Consider the following 26571-nt stretch of genomic DNA (forward strand, 5'->3'; position numbering starts at 1 on the left):
ACTGTTCCATTGGAAGCGAAGGACGCAGCTGAGGGTTCGGGAGCTTCTGGAAGTGCTTGTTTTGATAAATGAAGATTCTGAAGTAAGAATGTAAATTATCTTCATAGAATAAACAATCATTCCTGTGGCTGCCGTGTATCTGCTGCTAGAGCTCCCTCTACTGGACATTGGTAATAAATAGAGCATACCATTCAGACCCATTCTACATAAACCAAAGCCCAGTATATTCCTCATATATATTATATACTCTCCGGCCGTGTAACTAATCCCGTCCTTATAACCCGTTATATCCCTGTATATTCCTCATATTATATATTATATACTCTCCCCCGTATAACTAATCCCGTCCTTATAACCCGTTATATCCTGTATATTCCTCATATTATATATTATATACTCTCCCCCGTATAACTAATCCCGTCCTTATAACCCGTTATATCCTGTATATTCCTCATATTATATATTATATACTCTCCCCCCATATAACTAATCCCGTCCTTATAACCCGTTATATCCTGTATATTCCTCATATTATATATTATATACTCTCCGGCCGTATAACTAATCCCGTCCTTATAACCCGTTATATCCTGTATATTCCTCATATTATATATTATATACTCTCCCCCCCGTATAACTAATCCCGTCCTTATAACCCGTTATATCCTGTATATTCCTCATATTATATATTATATACTCTCCAGCCGTATAACTAATCCCGTCCTTATAACCCGTTATATCCCTGTATATTCCTCATATTATATATTATATACTCTCCCCCGTATAACTAATCCCGTCCTTATAACCCGTTATATCCCTGTATATTCCTCATATTATATATTATATACTCTCCGGCCCGTATAACTAATCCCGTCCTTATAACCCGTTATATCCCTGTATATTCCTCATATTATATATTATATACTCTCCCCCGTATAACTAATCCCGTCCTTATAACCCGTTATATCCTGTATATTCCTCATATTATATATTATATACTCTCCCCCCGTATAACTAACCCCGTCCTTATAACCCGTTATATCCCTCTATATTCCTCATATTATATATTATATACTCTCCGGCCGGATAACTAATCCCGTCCTTATAACCCGTTATATCCTGTATATTCCTCATATTATATATTATATACTCTCCGGCTGTATAACTAATCCCGTCCTTATAACCCGTTATATCCTGTATATTCCTCATATTATATATTATATACTCTCCCCCCGTATAACTAATCCCGTCCTTATAACCCGTTATATCCCTGTATATTCCTCATATTATATATTATATACTCTCCGGCCGTGTAACTAATCCCGTCCTTATAACCCGTTATATCCCTGTGTATTCCTCATATTATATATTATATACTCTCCGGCCGTGTAACTAATCCCGTCCTTATAACCCGTTATATCCCTGTATATTCCTCATATTATATATTATATACTCTCCCCCGTATAACTAATCCCGTCCTTATAACCCGTTATATCCCTGTATATTCCTCATATTATATATTATATACTCTCCCCCGTATAACTAATCCCGTCCTTATAACCCGTTATATCCCTGTATATTCCTCATATTATATATTATATACTCTCCCCCGTATAACTAATCCCGTCCTTATAACCCGTTATATCCCTGTATATTCCTCATATTATATATTATATACTCTCCCCCGTATAACTAATCCCGTCCTTATAACCCGTTATATCCTGTATATTCCTCATATTATATATTATATTCTCTCCGGCCGTATAACTAATCCCGTCCTTATAACCCATTATATCCCTGTATATTCCTCATATTATATATTATATACTCTCCCCCGTATAACTAATCCCGTCCTTATAACCCGTTATATCCTGTATATTCCTCATATTATATATTATATACTCTCCCCCCATATAACTAATCCCGTCCTTATAATCCGTTATATCCTGTATATTCCTCATATTATATATTATATACTCTCCCCCCGTATAACTAATCCCATCCTTATAACCCGTTATATCCTGTATATTCCTCATATTATATATTATTTACTCTCCGGCCGTATAACTAATCCCGTCCTTATAACCCGTTATATCCTGTATATTCCTCATATTATATATTATATACTCTCCGGCCGTATAACTAATCCCGTCCTTATAACCCGTTATATCCTGTATATTCCTCATATTATATATTATATACTCTCCGGCCGTATAACTAATCCCGTCCTTATAACCCGTTATGTCCCTGTATATTCCTCATATTATATATTATATACTCTCCGCCCGTATAACTAATCCCGTCCTTATAACCCGTTATATCCCTGTATATTCCTCATATTATATATTATATACTCTCCTCCCCGTATAACTAATCCCGTCCTTATAACCCGTTATATCCTGTATATTCCTCATATTATATATTATATACTCTCCTCCCCGTATAACTAATCCCGTCCTTATAACCCGTTATATCCTGTATATTCCTCATATTATATATTATATACTCTCCCCCGTATAACTAATCCCGTCCTTATAACCCGTTATATCCTGTATATTCCTCATATTATATATTATATACTCTCCGGCCGTATAACTAATCCCGTCCTTATAACCCGTTATATCCTGTATATTCCTCATATTATATATTATATACTCTCCCCCGTATAACTAATCCTGTCCTTATAACCCGTTATATCCTGTATATTCTTCATATTATATATTATATACTCTCCGGCCGTATAACTAATCCCGTCCTTATAACCCGTTATATCCCTGTATATTCCTCATATTATATATTATATACTCTCCGGCCGTATAACTAATCCCGTCCTTATAACCCGTTATATCCCTGTATATTCCTCATATTATATATTATATACTCTCCCCCGTATAACTAATCCCGTCCTTATGACCCGTTATATATTCTGTATATTCCTCATATTATATATTATATACTCTCCCCCGTATAACTAATCCTGTCCTTATAACCCGTTAAATCCTGTATATTCCTCATATTATATATTATATACTCTCCAGCCGTATAACTAATCCCGTCCTTATAACCCGTTATATCCTGTATATTCCTCATATTATATATAATATACATCTATTGGATCTGATAGCGCAGTCTGTGTGAGGAGCGAATTCCACATCTTTATGGCTCTTACCGTAAAAAAAAAATGTTTTGCTGCTTTAAGTAAAAATGATTTTCGTTACATCTGAATGAACGGTACTATTAATGAAGAGACCATCAGAGCAGCTGGTATTGGCCCCTTATGTATTTATATAATGACATCATATCCCCTTTAAGACACTTTTTTGTAGTATAAACAACTAAAGTCTTCCATTCGTCTTATGAATGTGTCATTTTATATCTTCCTACCTGCAATTAGTAGATAAAACCGTATCTGGAGGCTGCTTCCTATATGGTGTGTATAATATACCGTATATACCGTATATTTATATATATATATATAGTCATAGTTTCTCTCTCTGGTCTATAAATGATTAAAATGGCTATTAAAGCTATACATCGCTTGCCACTGAATATATTATACAGCGTGTGGATAATTAGGGGTAAAAAACAGCTCATTTACTTAGGCCTTGACCCAAGAAAACACAGCTACACCGACCGTCTCCAAAATCAACACCAACGTATAGCTCATTGTTTTTCCTGCGGTTACATAAACGGTTCCTGTACTTTGATGAAATGTTTTGGGGGAGAATTCCACACTTTTGGAGAAAGTTGGCCTCTTGATCGACTCTCACACCTCATGTTACACCAGCCTGAAAAATGACGTCCAAGACCACAGACAAGCAAATATGTGCTGCAAAGATACAATTGCCCCACATCATCCAGGAGATCGGCCCCATTCGGCCCCCCGTCTAGTTGCCCTGCTGTAAAGACTCAAACCTTAATCAGTCGCTGGTCTCGTCTCAGATTCAGGAGCCGTATGTCTATCCCATGCATGTTTAATCCCCTCACTGTATTACCCTCTACCACTTCTGCTGGGAGGCTGTTCCACCTATCTACTACCCTCTCAGTAAAGTAGGAACTCTGCTCTTATATTCAGGAGCCGTTTGCCTATCCCATGCATGTTTAAATCGTAATAAAACCCAAATATAATATCTGCTATTTATGGGAAAAGGGCTGGCGTGTTTATAAACGGGCATTAAAATCTCCCAGCCCGATCCTGTAGACACAAAGCCAATTAAAGCTGCTGTTCCACCTGCTCTAAACGAACTACCGGTAAATGACACATTAGAAAGACCCCCAAGTCCTGCCGAATGCCTTAAACCCCCTCCCAGAAATAATGATATCATTCTGAAAAATGGCTCATTTATAATTTTTGCCGGGAGCACTTAATTGTCACATGACAGAAAAGCAGGCAGTGATAGGTCGTTGCCGTATGAAGTAAAGCGTTATTTTATGGGATTAAACCTTCAGACTAATAAGGTAACAGATCTGCTACGTTCTGGAGACACGTCCAACCCGGCTGCTGACAACAATTCCCATCATACTCAGCCGGACAGCTGCTGGTCATGCTGGGAATTACATCTGTATGCCAGGCGTGATACTCTGTACCGCTCTGTAGAATTCCTCCCGCATTCATCCGGTTGTTATTGTTTTATTTTTGGGACTTTAGGATAAAATCCACGGAACGATCTGGAATGAGATCGATGACATCAGAGCGTTCAAGGCGTTGGACTTGGAGGAGTTTGAGAGAATGTTCTCAGCGTATCAGAGGCACCAGGTAGGTGATAAATAACTCCTTTCTGTGCCCTAAGGGGTTAAAATATATAACCCCTAGAAAGCAGGGCCGTCACACACTCTATTAACCCCCGGATCGGTTACAATGTTATTCTGTTATTCAGCGCTGGAGGCTAATAGCGCGCCGGGGGCCGAGCCGCTTATCGTATCGGAGGGATAGTAACCTTTTATGACAAATGACAGAAAATCAGAGAAAAGTCATTTTATGGAACGTTAGTAACCGACACTTCCTGCCGTCCGAGAATTTCCATAAAAATAATAGTTAAAAGAATAAAAATATTATGTGTTCATGTTTATGTGTGTAACATTTTTTATACAGCGGATCTGAAATAATGGAAAACACTGAACTGTATAAAATCTGTGCTGGGAAATATAGATGGATGGATGGATGGATAGACGGATAGATGGATGGATGGATAGAGGGATAGATAGATGGATGGATGGATAGATGGAGGGATAGATGGAGGGATGGATGGATGGAGGGATAGATGGATGGATGGATAGATGGAGGGATGGATGGATGGAGGGATAGATGGATGATGGATAGATGGAGGGATGGATGGATAGATAGAGGGATGGATGGATAGATAGAGGGATAGGTGGATAGGTAGATAGATAGATAGATAAAAGCGTGGTATCCAAACATCTAGAATAATCATTTATTTTATTACCTGGGGTGATGAATCCTAATATTTACCCAAAATGAATACTTTCTTACTAATTATTGATGATTCGCTGGATGTGTATTTAACGCAGCCTCGTGCCTTATTACCATACCCGGGAACTTTCTACGTGAGCGGCCCCCGAGACGCTTTAAATATTAACCCTTTAATGGCCCATCGTGAAGATTCTATATATAGCGGCCCGCCAGACGTGTTGCCCAAACGGCTCTAATGCCGGTCGTCATGGAAACCTTGACCTGTTATTATTGGAAGATACACTTAATTGAGTCACCTGAGTTCAAGCAGGGATATCTAACCATAAGATACCGGGGGAGGGCAAGAGCACCAACAGGGAGTTTTAAATATAATCACAGCGGGGTAGAATAGGAAGGATTCAGCTCCAGACTGTGTGACCCCTGAGAATCTGCCCCTTCATCCTGAGATTGGGGCAAAAATCCCTGCGACTCCGGGGCAAGCTCTGGGGGTTATTGCTTTAAGTTGTGGAAATGATTATTTTGCTGCTTGCTGCTTCTTGAATGAACTTTGTGTCTGATTCCTCTGCCTAATTTTTGGCATGTTTCTTTCCGTTTCCGGCGGCTGCCTGCGTAGGACCTGCTAACTAACACTACCCTGAAGCAGGTGAGTACATGACGGAGCCCCTCGGCCCCCCAAACCCGTGCGCCCTCTAACGCTCTTCTTCAAGAATTGCTAATGCTTCATTTTAAGGGGGAAACTGTAAAAAAATGATCCTAAAATCTTATTCTTGCACCTGCATATAAGATGAATCGGGGATAAAACAGGAAGCGTCTTCCAACTTCCTGCTTGGGCGGCCAATAGGATTCCAATGCAGTGAGGGATCATGGGAGATGGAGGGAAATTTGCATGAAATGGCTTTGCTATGCTTTGGAGCTGGGAAATAAAAATCTAAATTATTTTAAAAAATGGGTATTATATTTAAAGCGACACTTTTTAAATCCCCTCGCTGTATTACCCTCTACCACCCCTGTTGGGAGGCTGTTCCACTTATCTACCACCCCCTCAGTAAAGTAAAACTTCTTTCCATTCCATCCAAACCTTTTCACATAGAATCATTTCCCGGGAAGGTCGTCTCTGTTCTCATTGCGAGCGTTCTCCGTCCGTTTCGTTTCATTGTTCCCCACGGAGTTTAAGGGTATTTATGATGTGGAGAAAAACAGTAAGCGCCCCGTGTGAAACGCCGGTGTTCTGACCCGTTTCTGGCGTTGCCTTTTGGCAAACCCGAGTGCCAAATTCCACCGCTGACCCCTTTGTCGTTCCATGTGAAAATATTACAAAATAAGAAAAAAAACCTGAAATATGCGAGAACTTGAAGCGAAACGGAAAGAATGCGAAGCGTTTGTTGTTTTGGACCAGCAAATAATAAACAGGTGGGCTCGCCGGCGGGGTGCGAGCTGCCAGCGACACGGTAACCATCCGGTTACCAAATTCCCCGGAACTTAAGTGAAAATTGTGAATATATACTGTATCCATTACCACTTGTGCCCCCCCTGACGCCCCCAAACAGCTTGTCTGTGCCATCTTTGCCATCAAACCTCCGCTTCCAGAGAAGTATAAATTCTTACAAAATATTCATTTCCTGCAAGATTTCAAAAACTTGTTTTACTGAAAAAAAAATCAACATTTTCTGAGCTTAAAATATATATATTTGTTTAAAGAAATGTTTAAGTAATAAAGTTAAACTGCATATTCGATGCGGAGGATGCTGTGTTAACGCGTTTTACAGATTATTTTATTCTATACTGTTTTATACGCTGTCCTTTTCTCCTGTTTTTCACAGAAAGATATGGATTCCATGGAGGATCTTTACCTCTCCACCCGCAAAGTCAAGGAGCTGTCTGTGATTGACGGCCGACGGGCGCAGAACTGCATCATCCTGCTCTCCAAGTAAGTGGCCGATGCATGTTTAAATTCCCTCTACCATTTTCGCTTAGAAGCTGTTCCATGTATCCACCACCATCTCAGTAAAGTTACATTTCCTTACATTGCCTAGGAAACCAAGCGAAGTGTTACGTTGTATAGCATTCAGTCTCAATGTACTGGGGGTTGTTATTTCCCCCACGATAAGGAGTCGGACCAATGACTGGAGTCTAGAACCCTGATTTCTCGAACCAATGACTATGTCTAGAGTCTAGAACCCTGATTAGTTCTGAGCTGTTTGTACTCGATCTGGGAAAGCTGAGCGAGAAACCAGCATTTTCCACGCTGCCGTTCCTGTTAACGTCACCTATCTTTTTTTTTTAGATTACTTTTATTAGCCCCAAAAATCAGAGCTTTTTTTACAGCGTGAACAGGAAACGCAGACATCGCCTCGCATATCGATTAATCGTATCGGGGGAACCAATATCTCCGGGAATTGGAGAATCATTCATCCAGCTGGAAGGGGCTTTGTGTTCTTTGCCGGGTCCCTTTTCTGCCTTTTCCTCCCCCCCCCCAAACCACATCCCGGTAATTTATATACCCAAATGTTTGGGGTCACTCAGCTGTTTTAACCATCAATTATACTTTTAAACTTAAACTTGGGTCAGCAAACACAACGTGCCATTGGAACACAGGAGTGATGAGAGTGATAAAGGGCCATTGGAACACAGGAGTGATGGGAGTGATAAAGGGCCATTGGAACACAGGAGTGATGGGAGTGATAAAGGGCCATTGGAACACAGGAGTGATGGGAGTGATGGGAGTGATAAAGGGCCATTGGAACACAGGAGTGATGGGAGTGATAAAGGGCCATTGGAACACAGGAGTGATGGGAGTGATGGGAGTGATAAAGGGCCATTGGAACACAGGAGTGATGGGAGTGATAAAGGGCCATTGGAACCCAGGAGTGATGGGAGTGATAAAGGGCCATTGGAACACAGGAGTGATGGGAGTGATAAAGGGCCATTGGAACACAGGAGTGATGGGAGTGATAAAGGGCCTCTGTTCGCCTATGAAGAGATTCCATTAAAAATCAACCGTTTCCAGCTACAATACTCATTTACAGCATTAACCCCGTCTGCGCTGGATTTCTGATCTGTTTCATGTGATTTTAATGGACAAAATCTGCTTTTCTTTCAAAAACAAGAAAATTTCTAAGTGACCCCAAACTATTTAACGATGGTGAATGTCCAGCTGAAAATCTAAACCTTTATATTCCACATTTTGCCTGTTTTGTGCAGCATAGCAGGATATGCAGTAATTTATAATAAAAATAATAGAAATGGTAAATAATATAGTAATTAGTAATTTATAGTGATAATAAAATAGCACCAATTACAATAATGTTACAATGTACAGTATTTGAGTGAGTTTGAGTCGAGCCCTTTAATTCCCCCCGTTGCCGCGGCAGCATCTGCAAGCGATTTGTGCTTTAAACCCACATGGATACATCATGAGTGGATAAGCGGCTGATGTGTTTATTGCGGGGGTCCGGCTGCCGACGCTCCCAGGCTGCGCTCATCGTTCACACGAATCCCTCGGAACTCCCGGATCTTACTGTGGAATTTCCTTAAATCTTAAGAATTGGGAGAATCGTCACAGAGAGAAGAACCCCCTCCCCCCCTTGGGAGCAGCAATATTAACTTCCTGTACTCGGGATCTGAATAATTATTCCTCCCCATTAAGTTCCCTCTCCCCTGTTGTTAAGTTGCTGATTGCTGTTGATTGGTTCAGGGTGGGGGAGGCGGAGAAGGGAGAAAACTTCAGGATGGGAAATTGATCTGATGATGCTGGCTCTGCCACAGGCTGCCACCGGGTAATTATCACCAAAATAAGCACACTGATCATAAAAAACAAAAAACCTATAGAGAGTTTTACTGAATTTGCTTCACAATGATCAGCACCAGCCAGGAGGACATTATAGATGAAGACCTGCCCCTTCATGGGGGTATAAACTTTGCCCCCCTAACACCCCCCCTATACAGAGTATATAATCCAAAACCCTTAATGAATGGAAAATATGGAAAATGCAGTTTCCCAAGACGAATGTGTCAGTTTGGGGTAAACAGAGGGGAATTAACCGCAGGGGTTTGTGCGAAGCTCATGTCTATTAGAAACAGCTGCCGGTTAACAACCGGGAAACCGAGTCGCCGACGGCTCAGGGTCTGACTCCAGATTAAGCAGACGTTATTCGCCGTAGAGTTTTCAGCAATTAATCTGCTACGGGTCTGACGCCTCAAACGCGTCCACTGCTGCTCTCTGAATAGCCTGACCTGGAAGCCGAACCGTACACCTGGCCGAAGCTTAGCTTCATTTTACTTTACTGAGAGGGTGGTGGATACGTGGAGCAGCCTCCCAGCAGAAGTGGTAGAGGGTAATACAGCGAGGGGATTAAACATGCATGGGATAGACATACGGCTCCTGAATCTAAGACGAGACTACCGACTGATTAAGGTTTGAGTCTTTACAGCAGGAGTAACGGGCGACTAGACGGGGGCCGGATGGGGCCGATCTGCCGGCAGGTTCTGGGTTTCTACGACTGTGTGATGTAATTTTCAGCGTGTGGCTGAATGGGCAAACCCTTCCCAGAAATAATGATTTCATGACGTAAAATTTTGCCTCTTTTACCGGGGGACACCTTATTGTCAGGTGACACAAAAGCAGACACCGATAGGCTGTTGCCATAGAAAGCGAAACGTTAGCTAAGAATAAGCTTAAAATCAGTTTAATTGCTTAACATGCTGGAGGGGGGCAATTACTGTCTAAATAGAACCGCTGGTGATAAGACACCAAATGAATGACTACGCGGGGCGTTCCATTCCTGTGCTTCCATATAACAGATTACTGCCCGGGGGGGGCATCCATGCGCAACATCAGCTGCTAAATGAAAGTTGCACATAAATTACCCCCCAAACATTTTTTTTCGTGGTAATTCAACTGTTTGGATCAGCGGCCGCTATGACCGCTGTGTCTGCCGGCCCCCTGCGAAAAACGAAATAATGGGAAACGGAGAACGTCCCCCGAAAATCAGGACCATTAAAATGTCTGGCCGTGCGCTCTGCTTATCATATTCTGTGAAAAATGCATTCTGCCAAATGCATTCCAAAAACGCCAATTTACTTAAAAGTCCTAAACCCCCTGAGCCTGAGGGTCTCGGCTCCGCTGTGAAACGCGTCGGCCGCCCCTGTGGAACGGTTTTCGAGGCCGTATTCTCTGCGCTCCTCTGAAAGAAACATTCTATTCTTCTGAAATAAGCTCGGAACGGGTTATTGAAGCTGTTGAAATATATTCATTTTCAACAAAATTCCTACTGATTTCATGATTTTCAGCAGATTGTCTGACTTGATGCCGGGTCACGTGACATCACCTGCCAACAGGAGTAGAACCAAGCTGAATAGAGCAGGTTAGGGGTGAAGGGGCAGATAGGGGAGATGAGAGGGAAGTAGAGGGTCTGAGTTAGCTTGCCCACTACGTCAGACTGAAAAAAGAACCCCTGCCGTGCCAGAGCAGTGATTGCAAGGGTTAATGAATCTTCAGCATTCGTTATGTCATCATTGATGATGTCATGCCTGATGTGGTTAGCAGAGGCACACGGAAGAGCGAACTTCATTTCTAAGAACTTGTGGCGTAGAGAGAAGATCTAGTTACACATCTATCACACCGTAATAATAACGCAAAGGTCATAGGAAGATTTTGGGGGGTATCCAGGGGGTCCCTCGGGTGAGAAAGTGGGAAAAGATGGGAACGCTCTTTTTTCATTGGCTCGTAATGTCACATCGAGAGCATCTGCTGTAAGCAGGAAGAAGTGTGCTGTAAGCAGGAAGTGTGCTGTAAGCAGGAAGAAGTGTGCTGTAAGCAGGAAGTGTGCTGTAAGCAGGAAGAAGTGTGCTGTAAGCAGGAAGTGTGCTGCGCAAACAAAATCATCTTCCCCCTGCGTTCTGAGAAGCAATAATGCAAAGTCGGATATATAGGAACTTTGGCTCAGCGAGGAAACTTTTATAGATTTGTTTTCTTCGTTCCAAATGAATCTTTTACAGAAAATTCTTTACAGAAAAATGTCTTCCTATATTATATTAAATACGGCAGGTTTAACGGAATGTGTTTTATTTGCGCATGTTTAGGTTGAAATTGTCCAATGAAGAGATCAGGAAAGCCATTATGGAAATGGATGAACAAGAGGACCTTCCCAAGGACATGCTGGAGCAGGTACAGCACTTGTGTGAATGCCAGAACTGACTGGGAGAATCGTGTTATGTGTTTGTCCAGGGTTCCGGAGTACACAGAATGCTGTAACAGAACGTGGGAGGTTCCGGAGTGTAGAGAATGCTGTAACAGAACGTGGGAGGTTCCAGAGTGTAGAGAATGCTGTAACAGAACGAGGGAGGTTCCGGAGTGTAGAGAATGCTGTAACAGAACGTGGGAGGTTCCGGAGTGTAGAGAATGCTGTAACAGAACGTGGGAGGTTCCAGAGTGTAGAGAATGCTGTAACAGAAAGTGGGAGGTTCCGGAGTGTAGAGAATGCTGTAACAGAACGTGGGAGGTTCCAGAGTGTAGAGAATGCTGTAACAGAAAGTGGGAGGTTCCAGAGTGTAGAGAATGCTGTAACAGAACGTGGGTGATATTTTCCTGATTAGGAAACAATGTGGGGTTTCTGGATTTTAAGATGATTGCCTTACATGTTCTTTAACAAATTGAAGTGAATGAAAAAAATCACAAAACATGCTGGATAAAAATGAGCAGGCTTTCCGTCTTGCAAAGAATGCGGATCTGGAAGCCTAGCGACTTATCAACTAACTCGATGCCCATGCGCTAAGTTACAGGGAATGCCGGAGCTTCCCTTTTCTATAAAAGGAATAAATGGAAATGATTCCCTTGAATGTTAATTTAAATTCAGTATCCTTTGAGTAGAGGGGTGACGGCGCCCCCTGCTGGCCTGGAAACGCATCTTGGAGTAACCAGAACGCTATTATCCCGCTATTATCCCGCTATTATCCCGCTATTATCTCAGTGGGTCTCTCGGCTCGGTAAGGATGGACGGATCATAACGTCTCTTCAGATCTCTCCATGTTGCTTTGGTGACCCGAGCAGACGACTTGTGTGCAGCAATGGCGACACTGGACACTTTGTATGAGAAATTTACAGATCAGACACCGATACGAGCTCCGGCCGTGAAAACTGTTATTAGCCATTTACACTCCGCGGCCCCCGGTTATAGAGGAGCCCATTCATTCACAGCACCCCCAGCAATCGGCTCAAAATAGGACCCTGTCTGGGGTCATTAGTGTCTAGATTTTACATAATCACCCCATTATCTACCAGACTTCAGCAAAAATCCTTTGTGGGCACCCGGGGAGGTCAAGGGGGAGACATAGAAAGCAGAGGGCATTTCCTAAATCTCTCTATTCAGAACAGACGATGTTACCCCGTGCCCCGGGGGGCCGTGGCTGGCACACTGTATGGCCTGATAATAATCGGGATGTTTCTTCTTCTGGGGAGGATAGACTTAATAATAATAAGTCTATTCTTTCAGCGGCATAACCTTCCATGTCTGGCATGTGGCGCCCGTCATATTTGGGCAGAATACGAGACAATGGTGATTTTTTTTTTTTTTTTTTATTAAAATCCAATTACCGTTAAGCCTCAAGCGACGTCCGCAGCCGGAAGACGATACGGATTCCTAGTGATGTCTCAGACTGCTTTGGATTGAAGGAATCTCTCCGGTTCTCCCAAACTGATCATCCTCAGGAGGAGCAGCCAGCAAATTGTCATTTTAAATGAAACATTTTTGGGGTATTTAACGCATTAAAATGTTTGGGTGACTCGCGTTTGCCTCTTAGCGTCTCGCTCTATTATTAAAATCTCTTCCGTCTCTTCCTAGCTCTTGAAATTTGTTCCGGAAAAGAGCGATATCGATCTGCTGGAGGAGCACAAGCATGAAATCGATCGCATGGCGCGCGCCGACCGCTTCCTGTACGAGATGAGCAGGTAGGGAACACGCGTGTAATATCACGTGTTATAAGACAGGACACGCTCCCTGCCTCTCACCCTACGATGCTCTCTCTCCCCCCGAATAGAGTCGCCACATATTTTATCCAGGAGAGGCTCCATTAAACGGTGCTTTTTATTATTATTTCTATTGGGGGTCTTTTAATTTAACGTGACCGGCTCCCGATACATAAAATATAGCCCCCCTTACGTAAATTAATTATATTATGGGCAGAAGTAATAATGCTTCCTAAGCGGATAATGAAAAGAACTACGTTTCTGGATAAAATAAATTTAAATTATACATATTTAGTATTATTTTTTTTTTTTACTTTTATGTTTTTGTCTTGTAGAATTTTGTGTATTTGTGATTTATTTTTTTTTTGCCACTTTTTTGGGTCACTCTGTATTCTTCAGTAAGACCCTTGAGTAGCCGAAGGGCTAGCAAGGCTTTGGCAGTGATCAGCACTTAAGAGGTTAAGCCATTTTTGGGGTGGATATCGAGGAAATAATAAACAGGCTGTTCTAATTCACCAAAAACCCTGCTTTTCCCTGCAGAATTGATCACTACCAGCAGAGACTGCAGGCTTTATTCTTCAAAAAGAAGTTTCCAGAACGGTTGGCGGAAACTAAGCCCAAAGTGGAAGGTGAGACGGGAGCGCTGGCGAGGGGTGCGGGGGCAATTATTATATTCCTAGTCTAGCCGGTGGGGGGGCAGTGAGATTATATAGGTTTCTCAGCCCGCCCAAGCATGGTGGGCACAGCACTGCCATTTATCCGCAGGACTAAGGTCCATCAAGATCAGAACAAAGAGGTGGCGCCGTTCATGCGACTCTTCTTCTCTGGAGGTTTCAGGGGTCTTTAGGGCCCTTAACATCTTATAACTGTAACAAAAACAGCCCCATCGCAGTATTATTCCTTACAATGACTCGAAACCAACCCTTTATGAGAAAATAATTCTGCGAGGAGCTTGGCCAGTAGAGGACAGTTCTTCGGCAGTTTGCCCCATGGTAGATGGCCAGTACCAGTAGAGGGTAAAAATCTCCCAACAGGATCTAGAACTCTCCCAACAGGATCTAGAACTCTCCCAACAGGATATAGAACTCTCCCAACAGGAACTAGAACTCTCCCATCCCATAAGGGAAGACAAGAGACGACTTATCTTCTGCTTGAGGGAACCAACAACCCCGGAGACAGGTTGGCCTCATCATTGGAGGAGTAGTTGGTGTCTCGTGATGGGCAGAGGGTCGATATCCGGGCTCCCCCTTTTTTTTAATCTTTTTAAAAAACAAAACCACTAACTGTTTCCTTTAGTTTGTTTTTGACGCCCGCTGTCGCGCAGTTTGCCTGATCACGGTTGGGATGTTAATCGATGTTCCTCTATTTCTTGTCTTGAAGGTCTTCTCCTGGCCTGCAAGGAGTTGACCCGGAGCAAGCGGCTGAAGCAACTCCTGGAGGTGGTGTTAGCTTTTGGGAACTACATGAACAAAGGGCAAAGGGGCAACGCTTTTGGATTCAAAGTATCAAGTTTAAATAAAATAATAGACACCAAATCCAGCATAGACAGGTGAGAGTAAACCGGAACACGTTGGAGGGCTATCCTTCAGAGTAATTAAGGTCAAAAGGTTGGGCACTTGGTTTATGGAGTGAATGGTACATAAGTGGAACCGCCTTCCAGCAGAGGTGGTAGGGGGTAATACAGTGAGAGTATTAAACATGCATGGGATAGACATACGGCTCCTGAATCTAAGACGAGACCAACGACTGATTAAGGTTTGAGTCTTTACAGCAGGAGAAACGGCCAGGTTGAGCCAAGAGATTGGCACAAGCATGAAGATTGTGCAGGGACTGCTCCATGGTGTACAGGGAACTTGGCATGAAGGGTCTTCGTTTGATTTTTTGCGGGATAAAGTAACGCTCTCTTCTGTTCCAGGAACATCACCCTGCTGCATTATTTAATCATGATATTCGAGAAAACCTACCCGGATATCTTGACCATTCAGTCTGAACTTCAACATCTCTCCGAAGCGGCCAAAGTCAAGTAAGTGAGCGGGGGACTGACGAGACCTCCACTAATATAAAATCAACCAGCAAATCATTCTTGGATTTTGTTCCTCTGGAGGTTGTGATAGATCCGGTGCATCCAATATTTATATACATTTATACAAATTATTATTACTATTATTACCATCAAATTCTGTAGCGCTGTACAAATGTAGCATGTGTTTGTGTATTTATTACACTGCATAGTATATGTATTGGGCTGTATACATCGTATTGTGTGTGTGTGTGTGTGTGAGGCTGTATATATTGTGTATGTATTAGGCTGTATATATTGTGTGTGTGTGTGTGAGGCTGTATACATAGTATTGTGTAAGTGTTAGGTTGTATATATTGTGTGTGTGTGTGTGTGTGAGGCTGTATATATTGTGTATGTGTGAGGCTGTATATATTGTGTAAGTGTGAGGCTGTATATATTGTGTGTGTGTGTGTGAGGTTGTATATATTGTGTAATTGTGAGGCTGTATACATAGTATTGTGTGTGTGTGAGGTTGTATATATATTGTGTGTGTGAGGCTGTATATATTGTGTAAGTGTTAGGTTGTATATATTGTGTAAGTGTGAGGTTGTATATATTGTGTATGTATTAGGCTGTATATATTGTGTATGTGTGAGGCTGTATACATTGTGTAAGTGTGAGGTTGTATATATTGTGTAAGTGTTAGGTTGTATACATTGTGTGTCTATGTTAGGTTGTATACATTGTGTAAGTGTGAGGTTGTATACATTGTGTATGTTAGGTTGTATACATTGTGTGTCTATGTTAGGTTGTATACATTGTATCATTAATGCATGTGTATTCCCGGTGTTTATTTTCTGTAGTTTGGTGGAGTTGGAGAAGGAAGTCTGCAGCATTAAATACGGATTAAGAGCCGTGGAATCAGTAAGTGCGATTATTATTATTTATTGGCCTGTATGGCGCTATCATAAGCCGCAGCGATGTACACAGTGCTGGGTAGCACATCACATAACAATATAGACTTACAGAAACAAAATGTGACAGATCCTCGCTCACGGGAGCTTACACTCCAAACGGTGGATTTGTTTAGAGCATCCTCGGCTCGGCCCGGCTTTGCGTTTAGCGAGATGTCTGCCTCTCGGTTGGACTCCATCTTGGCTGCTTTTCACATTTCTTAGAATATCGTTTTAGACGAAAATTCTCTTCCAAACCAGAAGCATCTGCTGCGCCAGACTCCAGAACGCAATCATTTCTAGAATAATAAAGAAAGAAGGAGAAATAAATGTTCTCTCCACCGCGCAGGTTCTTTAAGCGCCAGATCGTGGCGGCTGACCTCGGGTCGCGTTATCTGAGCTTCTCCCTGCCCCTGGGTCACGTTTAGTATAACTGAAAGCAAACATATTTTACTTGCCCATGCGCGACTGCTGAGTACACTCAGGGCAGCCAGGGGACGAGGACCTGTGTGCTTGGCTCTATGAGAAGGCTTGAGATCTGCTGTGGTTGGAGCTCCGGTTTGCGGCGGGGTCTGAATAAATAAGCCGAGAGCTGATCGGGGTCAGGAGCCCCCCCGGGGGTAACGGATTTAAAGAGAACTTCTTATTAAGGACAAAAAGAAAATATTGATCACGTTTTATACACGCAAGAGACGCTTAAAGCAGACCATGTGACTTCACGCCCTGAGTCATGCACCAGTTATACAAACTAATTAGAAACATTTAAAAAATAAAACAGATTGGAAGAGTCCCGGGAAACCCAATCTTCAAAGTTCAAGAGAGACAAAATTTATGCTGAAATATTAAAAATATCAAATATGTTCATTTTAGGTGTTAACCTCTTAGTGCCCAGAGGAAAGGGCAGGTCTTCAAGCCGTGGTTCCCCAGAAGTTTTCTCTATTTTTTTCTCTCCTGTGTGCTGAAGAATGTGAAAATGATTATTCTGTTACCGGAGTTACTTTTCTTCTTATCACTTTACTGAGAGGGGGTAGATACAAGGAACAGCCTCCTAGAAGAAGCGGTAGAGATATAACATGGTATATAGATATTTAACTACGCTATCACACTGATGACCTCACACCTGGCTTCTAAGACTGAGAAATAGCTTGAATTTTTTTTTATTACAATTTCAATATTATTGGCCAGAACAACAAAATGATTGTGTAGTCATAGCACAGATCAGCCGCTGGGTGAATGTGGCAGACGTATACTCATAATCTCTCCATTAACAATAAACATTAAGTGCTGGAAATCTATAATAATGGCTGGTTAAAGCCCATTTTCCTCCCCGGCAGGGAGTAGAGAGAATGAATGAGTCCTTTTGGCTGAATGCGTAGGACGGCGAGTTAAAGGGCCGGTCACGCCTTTACCTTTTCTGCCCGCGTTTACCCCAATTTATACTGAATGTAGAGGGAAACAAGCCTGCGGTATATGCCAGCCACGTACAATCATAAAGAGGACCGCCAGGCAGCAAGAAGTGCCGTACAGCGGATATCAGTGTTAGAGTCCGTGTGTGTTACTGTATATTGCCGGATAGTGTGTACACACGTAGTGTTAGCCTGTGTGAGCGTACAGTGCTGTGTGTTAAGGTATAGCATTAGTGTGAGTGTGTATATCTGTCAGCATATGGTGTTAGAGTGTGTGTGTGTTAGTGTATGGTGTTAGAGTGTGTGTGTGTTAGTGTATGGTGTTAGAGTGTGTGTGTGTGTGTTAGTGTATGGTGTGTGAGTGTGTAAGTGTGTGTTAGTGTATAGAGCTCAGATAAGTGGAGTGTCACCTATGGTTAGTGGCACCTGGGAGATGGAGAAGGGAAGCAGGAGAAGAGCGAGTTTGCGTGTTAGTATGTACTCATGTTAGTTGGGGGGGCTGAAGAAATACTGCACCTGAGGCATAGGGCAAACGATGGTTCTGTCATTAAAAAAAAACTCTATTGGAAATTCAAGGGTGCTAGATGAGTGGAACCACCTCCCAGCAGAAGTGGTAGAGGGTAATACAGTGAGGGTATTAAACATGCATGGGATAGACATACGGCTCCTGAATCTAAGACGAGACCAACGACTGAAGGTCTGAGTGACTTGACGGGGGCCGGATGGGGCCGATCTGCGGGCAGGTTCTGCTTCTATTAAAATTGTTACATTCGGGACAGGTGATTGCTAATAATTTAAGTAACGCAGATGTTTCTTTCTAGGAACTCGAGTACCAGAAGCGGCAATACCGGGAGCCGTGCGACCGCTTCGTCCCCGTCATGAGCGACTTCATCACGGTGGCGAGTTTCAGCTTCTCTGAGTTGGAGGACCTGCTGAGCGAGGCTCGCGATAAGGTGAGCGATCTGAAGAAGAGACCTCTGAGGTCTTAAAGCGTAACTTCTTCTACATGTTTATATAGACACGCTATCCTGTGCTCCACGGGCTGAACATGCGCAGATACAGCGACATAGAAGGGACTTCCGTGCTTCTCTATAAATTATCTGCATGAAGGAAGCGACTGCAGGAATTTCATTGTTTGCCATAAATTAAGTTTTCAGCAAAGCAGAGGCGATGGACTCTCGATGGGGTCTTTGTGTGGTAAATGGGGTCTCTGTTAAATGGGTCTCTGTGTGTCAAAAGGGGTCTCTGTTTGTATAAGGAGGGTCCCTGTTAAATAGGAGTTTCTATTAATGGGGTCTCTATTTGTTAAAGGGGGTCTCTGTTTGTTAAATGGGGGTCTCTGTTAAATGGGGGTCTCTGTTAAATGGGGGTCTCTGTTAATTGGGGGTCTGTGTTTGTTGAATGGGGGTTTATTTTTGTTGAATGGTGTCACATGTTGTGAAGCAGGTTCCGTCCGTCTATCTGCCGCAGTCCTGTATATTTGTGTGCGGCGATCCAGCCAATCAGCTGCTGCTTTGATTCCAACAATCAAAATAACCGAGAAAAATCTGTGGGAATCATTTATTAAAAACTTGGGAACTTAAAAAACTTAAAAAATGCCTGTTCTGCAGGATTATTCCTCCCCATTAGGTTATCTCTCCTCTGTTGTTAAGTGGCTGACCGTTGCTGATTGGTCAAGGCAGCCTTTGTAAGGGGGGGGGACGTCAGGACTGGAAATTCAATAAAGTACAAGATATTTGAATGTTTGATGGGTTAATTCCGTTATTATAGAATTTCCGCAGTTCTGAGAGCCGCACAGCGCAGGCGGCTGCCGGTGACCTGAAAACCTGAGATTTATCTCAGCCAACCTGGAAATAATTAATATCGCTAGAAACGCTCCGCGCGCAAACTAATAAAAGAAATAAAAAGAAATGCATCCAACAAAGACGTTTCACGAGCTCTTCCAGCCAATCAGGACGCGGCAGCCGCCAGCCAATCAGGACGCGGCAGCCGCACAAAATTAAAGTATCCCTGGGGCGCCAGCCAATCAGGAAGTAGACAGCTTGTAAAATGAAAATACACCCAGCCAATCAGGAAGCCAAACGCTCGTAAAAAAAGCTGTTAGTTGAATGATGTCAGCCAATCGGAGACCAGACGGTGTAAGTGCTGCGCAAGCCGAAAAAAAGCAAAAAGTACTGCTAAATTTAACTTTAAAAACCCAAAATCAGAGAAAATGCGAAGAATAAAAAACAGACGCTCGTTATCCCAGCCGTAACGACTCAAACCTTAATCAGTCGTCGGTTTCGTATTATATTCAAGAGCCGTATGTCTATCCCATGCATGTTTTGGTTCCCTCACTGTATTACCCTCTACCACTTCTGCTGGGAGGCTGTTCCACTTATCTACCACCCTCTCAGTTGGATAGAATTATAGAATCGCTATGCACAGATTTTTTTTTTGTGTCGAAAACAGACTCGTAAACGTTTGCCGTCGCCCGCGTGGGAGCGAAGGGTTCAGTGTTCAGATATTTCCGCACTCTGCGGCTGCCATCAAAAACACCGAAGATAATTCAAACAAATCGGATTCCAGTAAAATATTTACAGTGGAAGCCGGTACATTAAATGTATTTATTTATATAGCGCCAGCAGATTCCGTGGCGCAGTTGGGGGGGACAACAATATTCAAACCAGTAAAAGCCATTAATTTACTATTTTATTCCTATTAATCAAAATAATGATTAAGAAAAACTGGAAAAGCACCCAAAATTTCACATGACTGACAGCAACAGGTCTGCAGATAAATGGAGTTTGTTGGGACAGAATGAGATAAAACCAGACATTACTGCATACAGCGCCGGGGGGTTATATTACTGTATACAGCGCTGGGGGTTATATTACTGTATACAGCGCTGGGGGGTTATATTACTATATACAGCGCCGGGGGGTTATATTACTGTATACAGCGCTGGGGGGTTATATTACTGTATACAGCGCTGGGGGGTTATATTACTATATACAGCGCCGGGGGGTTATATTACTGTATACAGCACTGGGGGTTATATTACTGTATACAGCGCTGGGGGTTATATTACTGTATACAGCGCTGGGGGTTATATTACTGTATACAGCGCTGGGGTTATATTACTGTATACAGCGCTGGGGTTATATTACTGTATACAGCGCTGGGGTTATATTACTGTATACAGCGCTGGGAGTTATATTATTGTATTCAGCGCTGGGGGTTATATTACTGTATACAGCGCTGGGGGGTTATATTACTGTATACAGCGCTGGGGGTTATATTACTGTATACAGCGCTGGGGGGTTATTACTGTATACAGTGCTGGGGGTTATATTACTGTATACAGCGCTGGGGTTATTACTGTATACAGTGCTGGGGGGTTATATTACTGTATACAGCGCCGGGGTTATTACTGTATTATTAGTTATGCCCCCCGCAGGTTTCTGACAGTCTGTCTCGCTCTCTGTTTTTCTCCTTTTTAGTTCTCTAAGGCGATGAAGCATTTTGGGGAACCTGGAGGCCAAATGCAGCCTGATGAGTTTTTTGGAATATTTGACACCTTCCTCCAGTCCTTTGCGGAGGCCAAACAAGACCTGGAGAATATGAGGAAGAAAAAGGAGGAAGAGGAGCGCAGGGCTCGTATGGAGGCCATGGTGAGGACTTTTCTCTAACCTTCCATGTTTCAGCTTCTCCATCTGTTCTCCATTCTGCCAGCGCCTTGTTCTCCGTTTCTCCGCTGTAATCTCCTTTACACCTCCGCTTCGTATCTTCTTTTTTATCTTTTCCCCCTCGTTGCGCTCTTTCCGCCGTCTTCTCGTCCGCTGAATCTCCTGCTGCCGGCAGATCTCTTACACTTCCTCCTACAATCTTCCTTTCCTCCATTCGTTATTTCCTCTAATCCCAGTCCTCCCTCCTCTAGTTTAGTTTTTCCCCGTATATGTAGCAGTTTAGCTGCTTCACGAAGCCAACTGACCAATAACGATGGAACGTTGGTTACCCCTAAACTTATGAAGTCTGAAGTAGAGAAGTTTTCTTAATCCCCCTGAATTTCTGACCATTACCTCCTGCTCCCGCAACGTGTGTCCAATCCCGCCCGCTCCCGCAAACATCATTCACAAACATTCATTCCCTCATTCATTCCCTCATTCATTGCCTCATTCACAGATACTCATTCATTCCTTAAATACTCGTTCATGCAAACTCCCCCACCCCCTTACCTGAACTGCAGATTTCTTGCGCACTCTGCAAGGCTGCCTTCGCGTTGCTCGCACACAGAATCTCTTCTCTAGTCCCGCCCAGGGGAAGAGGGAACGGAGCAGAGTCATGTGACATGAAGTAAATTCACGTGACTCCGCTGGGTTCCTGGGCAGAACAAGAGAAGAGACGCTGTGAGGGAGCAGCGAGAAGACAGCCTTGCGGGAGTGCGCGGGATTCCCGGGACCCGCAGGTTCAGTGTCTGACCGCCCGCTCCCGCCCGCAACACCCGAAAAAACCGCCCGCGCCCAAAAGTTTTTTCCCGATGCAGTCCTGTAGTGTGAAGCCTTGTCCAGGACCCCCCAGGCAGCGTTCGTGGCCCCTGCGCTGTATGTTTAGCCGCCGTGAGAGTGTAAAGTACCTCATAATGATAATCAGAAATCAACTTCGAGAAGCGGCCCAAAAGCCTTCTTGAGAATACTCTCATGGTGCGTCCATCAAGAAACCCAGACCCTGCCGGGAGGCTGTTCCACTGATCTACCACCCTCTTTTGAAATTTGATACAAAAGGTCATGAAAGGCAATATTAACTCCGTGAGGTTAAGGCTGTTTCTGCTCTCATCCTTTTAAGTAGAAGCAGCACAGATCGTTCTCGCCCCCCCCCACTTGCCGCGTCCCGAGTGGGTCCTGGGAACTGAGCTCACTTTTAGTTTCCCAAAGTCAGAGAGCTCCTCAGAGTCGTAAACAGCCTCGCGTTTGCTTTATTAACCCTTTCCGTGATAAGCCAGTCGCTTTTTGGTGAATTAACACTGGAGGAGACGCTTTGTTCCGAGGCGTCCCGAGGTCGGCTTTATCCTTCTAGAGCGTGAACCAAATCGGGGTGTTTTTACCGTCCATAAAACTGAAGCCTCTTTATTCCTTTCCCTGCGATTACGAGCTCCGCACAGTAACTAATCGCTGCCGCCAGCGGGGGGGGGTAGAACGTTTGGCCGGCGCGCGATACACGGAGATATTTCACGATCCCCACAAAATGGAGTAAATTTTAAACATTGCTGCTGATTTTTAGGTTAAAAACTTTAGCTTTAAATTTTACTGTATACCCAAAAAAACCAGAGCAGCCATCTTTACTTACTGGTCTTATCACCTGCATGATTATTCCTCCCCACTTCATAGACTTCATAGGTAAAATACACCCCCACCCCCACTGAAAACACTGAATAAAAACCAAAAACGTGTAGTTTTACTCCTTCCTAGGAGCCGCGTACGTGGCCGGTCCTCGCTAACGATTTTGACATGTGAATAACTTTTCAGGTCTGGTTTCCATGACGATTTGGGGCATTTTACGGGAAACGACCCCTAAACCAGAATACTTGTTTCTTTCTACAGCTCAAGGAGCAGCGTGAGAAGGAACGGCGGCTGAAGAAGGCGAAAGCGGGGAGCGCGTCCGAAGAAGGAGGAGAGTTCGATGACCTGGTGTCGGCGCTGCGGTCCGGCGAAGTCTTCGACAAGGATTTATCCAAACTGAAGAGGAACCGGAAACGTTCCGGGAATCAGGTTCTAGACCCCAGCAGAGAAAGGGCTGTCACCAAGCTGAATTACTAAGGCCACGGAGAAAGTCCAGACCGAAGGCTACGGGGAGATTCTGACGCCGGAGCGGAAGGACGGATGTCAGCTGGTTGGGATTTCGATGGAAGCTTGGAGAGATGTCCTCAAAACGAGCTGCCGGGTTCCTCGATACAAAGGATCGTTCTGCATGATCTGCCGCAGAACGCATCGGATGCAACGAGCAGAAGAGACGAGCGCAACGTGCGGCCATCGGACTTCTCAAGTGCCAAATATATAGGTTTTATTTTTTTGCACTGTCTTACATTTCAGATGTAATGGGATTTTATTCGGTATCCGGCCGCCGGCCGCGAGCGCAGACTGTAGGATCCGACCGATCCGCCGCGCCGGTCCCGTTCTACGGGCGAAACCAAAGCGAGGATATAATTCTGAAATAAAAAAGGAAGAAAGACTAGAGAGAGACGGGAAAAGGACGGCGGACGGCGGCCAACGAACCCGAACGTTTCTCAAAGAGTCGGTGGGCAGAGGTTCCAGAACTCGGAATAAAAATCCGGTTTACGTTTCAGCTGCGAGATAAATGGGTATTTCTTATTTTCAAGGTCTGTCCGAGTTGAGGTTTGGTACAGAATGTTACACTCACACTCTCGGTGTTATACGCACTCCGCATGAGTCTAGGACTCCCTCCAATTGTTCAAACCAAACACGATTGCCACATCACGCGCGCTTTCTGCCCCCCCGTACGCCGCCTTGTAGATTCTTGGCGTAGGAGGTCCATGCGCGGCCAGCTTGGAAACTCCGCATTTGGCCAAAACAAAAAGCACAAGATGTTAGGGGGGGCGAGAGATGGAAGCGCCGTCAGGTTCTGGACGGGGAGCGCAGGCCGACCGGCGAGGTCTTTGGAGCCGAATCCGAAAGCTTTTATATAGGTTTTACCAGCGAGGAACGATCCATACGTCCGGAGCCAAATGAGTTACCCGCCTGCCCCTGGATCTCACCTGGGAGGGGGGGGCAGGGTTTTTTGGGCTCAAATGATGTATTTTTATTGCCTTACCCATGGGGGAGGTGGCGGGTAAATTCATGCAGGGGTCGGTCAGGTATCCTCCAGGAGAAGGTTGGACTGTTTCTAGAGGTCAAAAGAAGGGACTCGGTACGGATTTTTTTATGGTGGGACCCCAAAAACGTGCTAATGGAGTTCGATTTAGCATCATGGCAGCCGAGTGACAGAAATCCCTTACATTGTCACGAGACGGCTTCTAAAAAGTTGTAGGGGGCGCCTTCTTATCTGACGTCACTTTCTATGTTCTAAGGAACAAAAAATGGGGTTAAAACCGCCAAAGAGGCAATTTTATATCCACCTGCAGCACTTCTCGAATGAACTCGAGCGCTTCGACCGGGGGGGGGTGCCGTCTCGCTGTGTCCTTAACTAAATATCGATGAGAAGATTTCGCTGTCAATTCCATTTCTCCCCAAAAATTAGGAATTCAATAGAAAAAATGTCATATGATTCCGGAATATTCCGCTCTGGATCTGATTGCACATCGCGGCTTCACCCCTAGGCTGAGGAGGGCTATAGCGGCCCTGCAGAGTATCTCTCAGAAACCATCTGCAGGACTCAGGGACTTAAAGGGACTTTAACTATTATTTTTTCAAGTCATAGCTCTTTTTAAGGAAAAAAATGCCATTTTTTAGTAAGAGATTTTTTGGGCTGTTGGAGAATCGGATCAGAGGGGTTAATTGGGGGAATTGAGTATTTTGTATCCTCTCCGAGTTTCGTAGTCGCAGGGTACGGGAGCTCCGCGGAAGAACCGGTAATGGTTGTTTACACGTATGTATATTTTGTATACAAGTTTTTGCTGCAGAAATTCTTAAAATACAGCGGTTACGACCCAAAAAAAAAAAATAATAATCTGTAAACCATAATTTTTATTTATTTGAAAGGGTTCTATGCTTTTAGTCGTTGTCTGTATATATTTTTGCCACTTTTCAATCAGCGACGGTTGAGAAAGTTCCGCTGTGTTAAGCCGTGAAGGAGCTGCTGAGATCTGCAACTCCCATAAAGCTCAGCCTTAAAGAAGCACCGTTGGGTAAATAGTTTACAGCAGCTGCAGCGCACGAGGGGTTAACTGGCCACGCGCAAAAGGCTGCATAGATCACGTGAAGGTATCCGGTACCACAAAGTAAAGCAACAATGTAACAAAAATACAAAAAAGATACTTTTTTTTTAATAAAAAGAAAATTAGAGAAAAAATGTTTTGTGCCGAAAATGCATATTATTTACCGGCTCAGAATCCACCAAACGCTTTGCCTGTAAATGTGTAATCATTTTAAGTGAAAAACTCTTGATACAAAGTGTTACGGGATATTATGATTCTGCTTTGTTAACCCTTTGCAAACCGGAGAGAGACATCTGCAAGTTGAGATTTACTTAGAAATGATCCCAAAACAGGAAGTACAGAATTTGAAAAAGTTATTAAAATCAGAATAAAATGAATAAATTAAATTAGCATAACAACAATAATTGGCCGCTTTGGAAATGTAACATTAAGTGTATAAAAAGCTTAATAAAAAGTGACGTTTTGGTTAAATTGGATGGCGGGGACGAAGACGATTGCTGGCGGGGATTAGAAGAGTGAATGAAGATGCAGCGGGGGATCGGAAGGTGCTGAGCGGAAAGGGGATGATGTTAGCAAGGAAAACAGGATTTATTCAAAAAGTTAAGTTTAAAATACTTGATTTGGGGGAAAAAATCAGTTTCATGAAAGGAATATCTTCACTGTCACTGAGGAATATTTGAAAAGGTTTACGTGGCTTGCCGGGCCGTGCAGACCAGCGCGTGATCTCGAGATTCCTTTAAGATCGTTATTTCCGGGGGATCCGGTCAAACCATCCCCAAATAAAACATAAATACATTTAATTTAACCCAAATCTGGAACAGAAACTGGGTGAAAAGCAGAAGAAATGCTGGGAATCGCACCAAGGCAGCGAGCGATGATTACAAACTAACTAAAAAGGGAAATTGTGTTTTTTAACATTTTTATAACGAGTGGCCATCGTGTGAAG

At 43.6% G+C, this 26571-nt stretch overlaps 1 protein-coding gene across 4 annotated transcripts in view; it reads left to right on the forward strand.

The window, feature by feature from the left end:
• Positions 1-24242, forward strand: part of DAAM2 (dishevelled associated activator of morphogenesis 2) — a 98733-nt gene extending 74491 nt beyond the window's left edge. For 3 of the 4 annotated variants that reach the window (XM_053459033.1, XM_053459035.1, XM_053459034.1), the window contains exons 15-26: positions 4649-4756; positions 6045-6074; positions 7252-7358; positions 11513-11597; positions 13270-13376; positions 13935-14023; positions 14775-14943; positions 15310-15417; positions 16260-16320; positions 18577-18708; positions 21238-21408; positions 23335-24242. In XM_053459033.1, coding sequence (XP_053315008.1) covers positions 4649-4756; positions 6045-6074; positions 7252-7358; positions 11513-11597; positions 13270-13376; positions 13935-14023; positions 14775-14943; positions 15310-15417; positions 16260-16320; positions 18577-18708; positions 21238-21408; positions 23335-23550 — 1383 coding nt within the window. In that variant the 3' untranslated portion in view covers positions 23551-24242. The remainder of the gene's footprint in view (positions 1-4648; positions 4757-6044; positions 6075-7251; positions 7359-11512; positions 11598-13269; positions 13377-13934; positions 14024-14774; positions 14944-15309; positions 15418-16259; positions 16321-18576; positions 18709-21237; positions 21409-23334) is intronic. The other variant, XM_053459036.1, reaches the window with a different exon arrangement.
• The last annotated feature ends 2329 nt before the right edge of the window (positions 24243-26571 follow it).

This window comes from Spea bombifrons, chromosome 3, assembly GCF_027358695.1.
Source record: "Spea bombifrons isolate aSpeBom1 chromosome 3, aSpeBom1.2.pri, whole genome shotgun sequence".
Classification (NCBI taxonomy): domain Eukaryota; kingdom Metazoa; phylum Chordata; class Amphibia; order Anura; family Pelobatidae; genus Spea; species Spea bombifrons.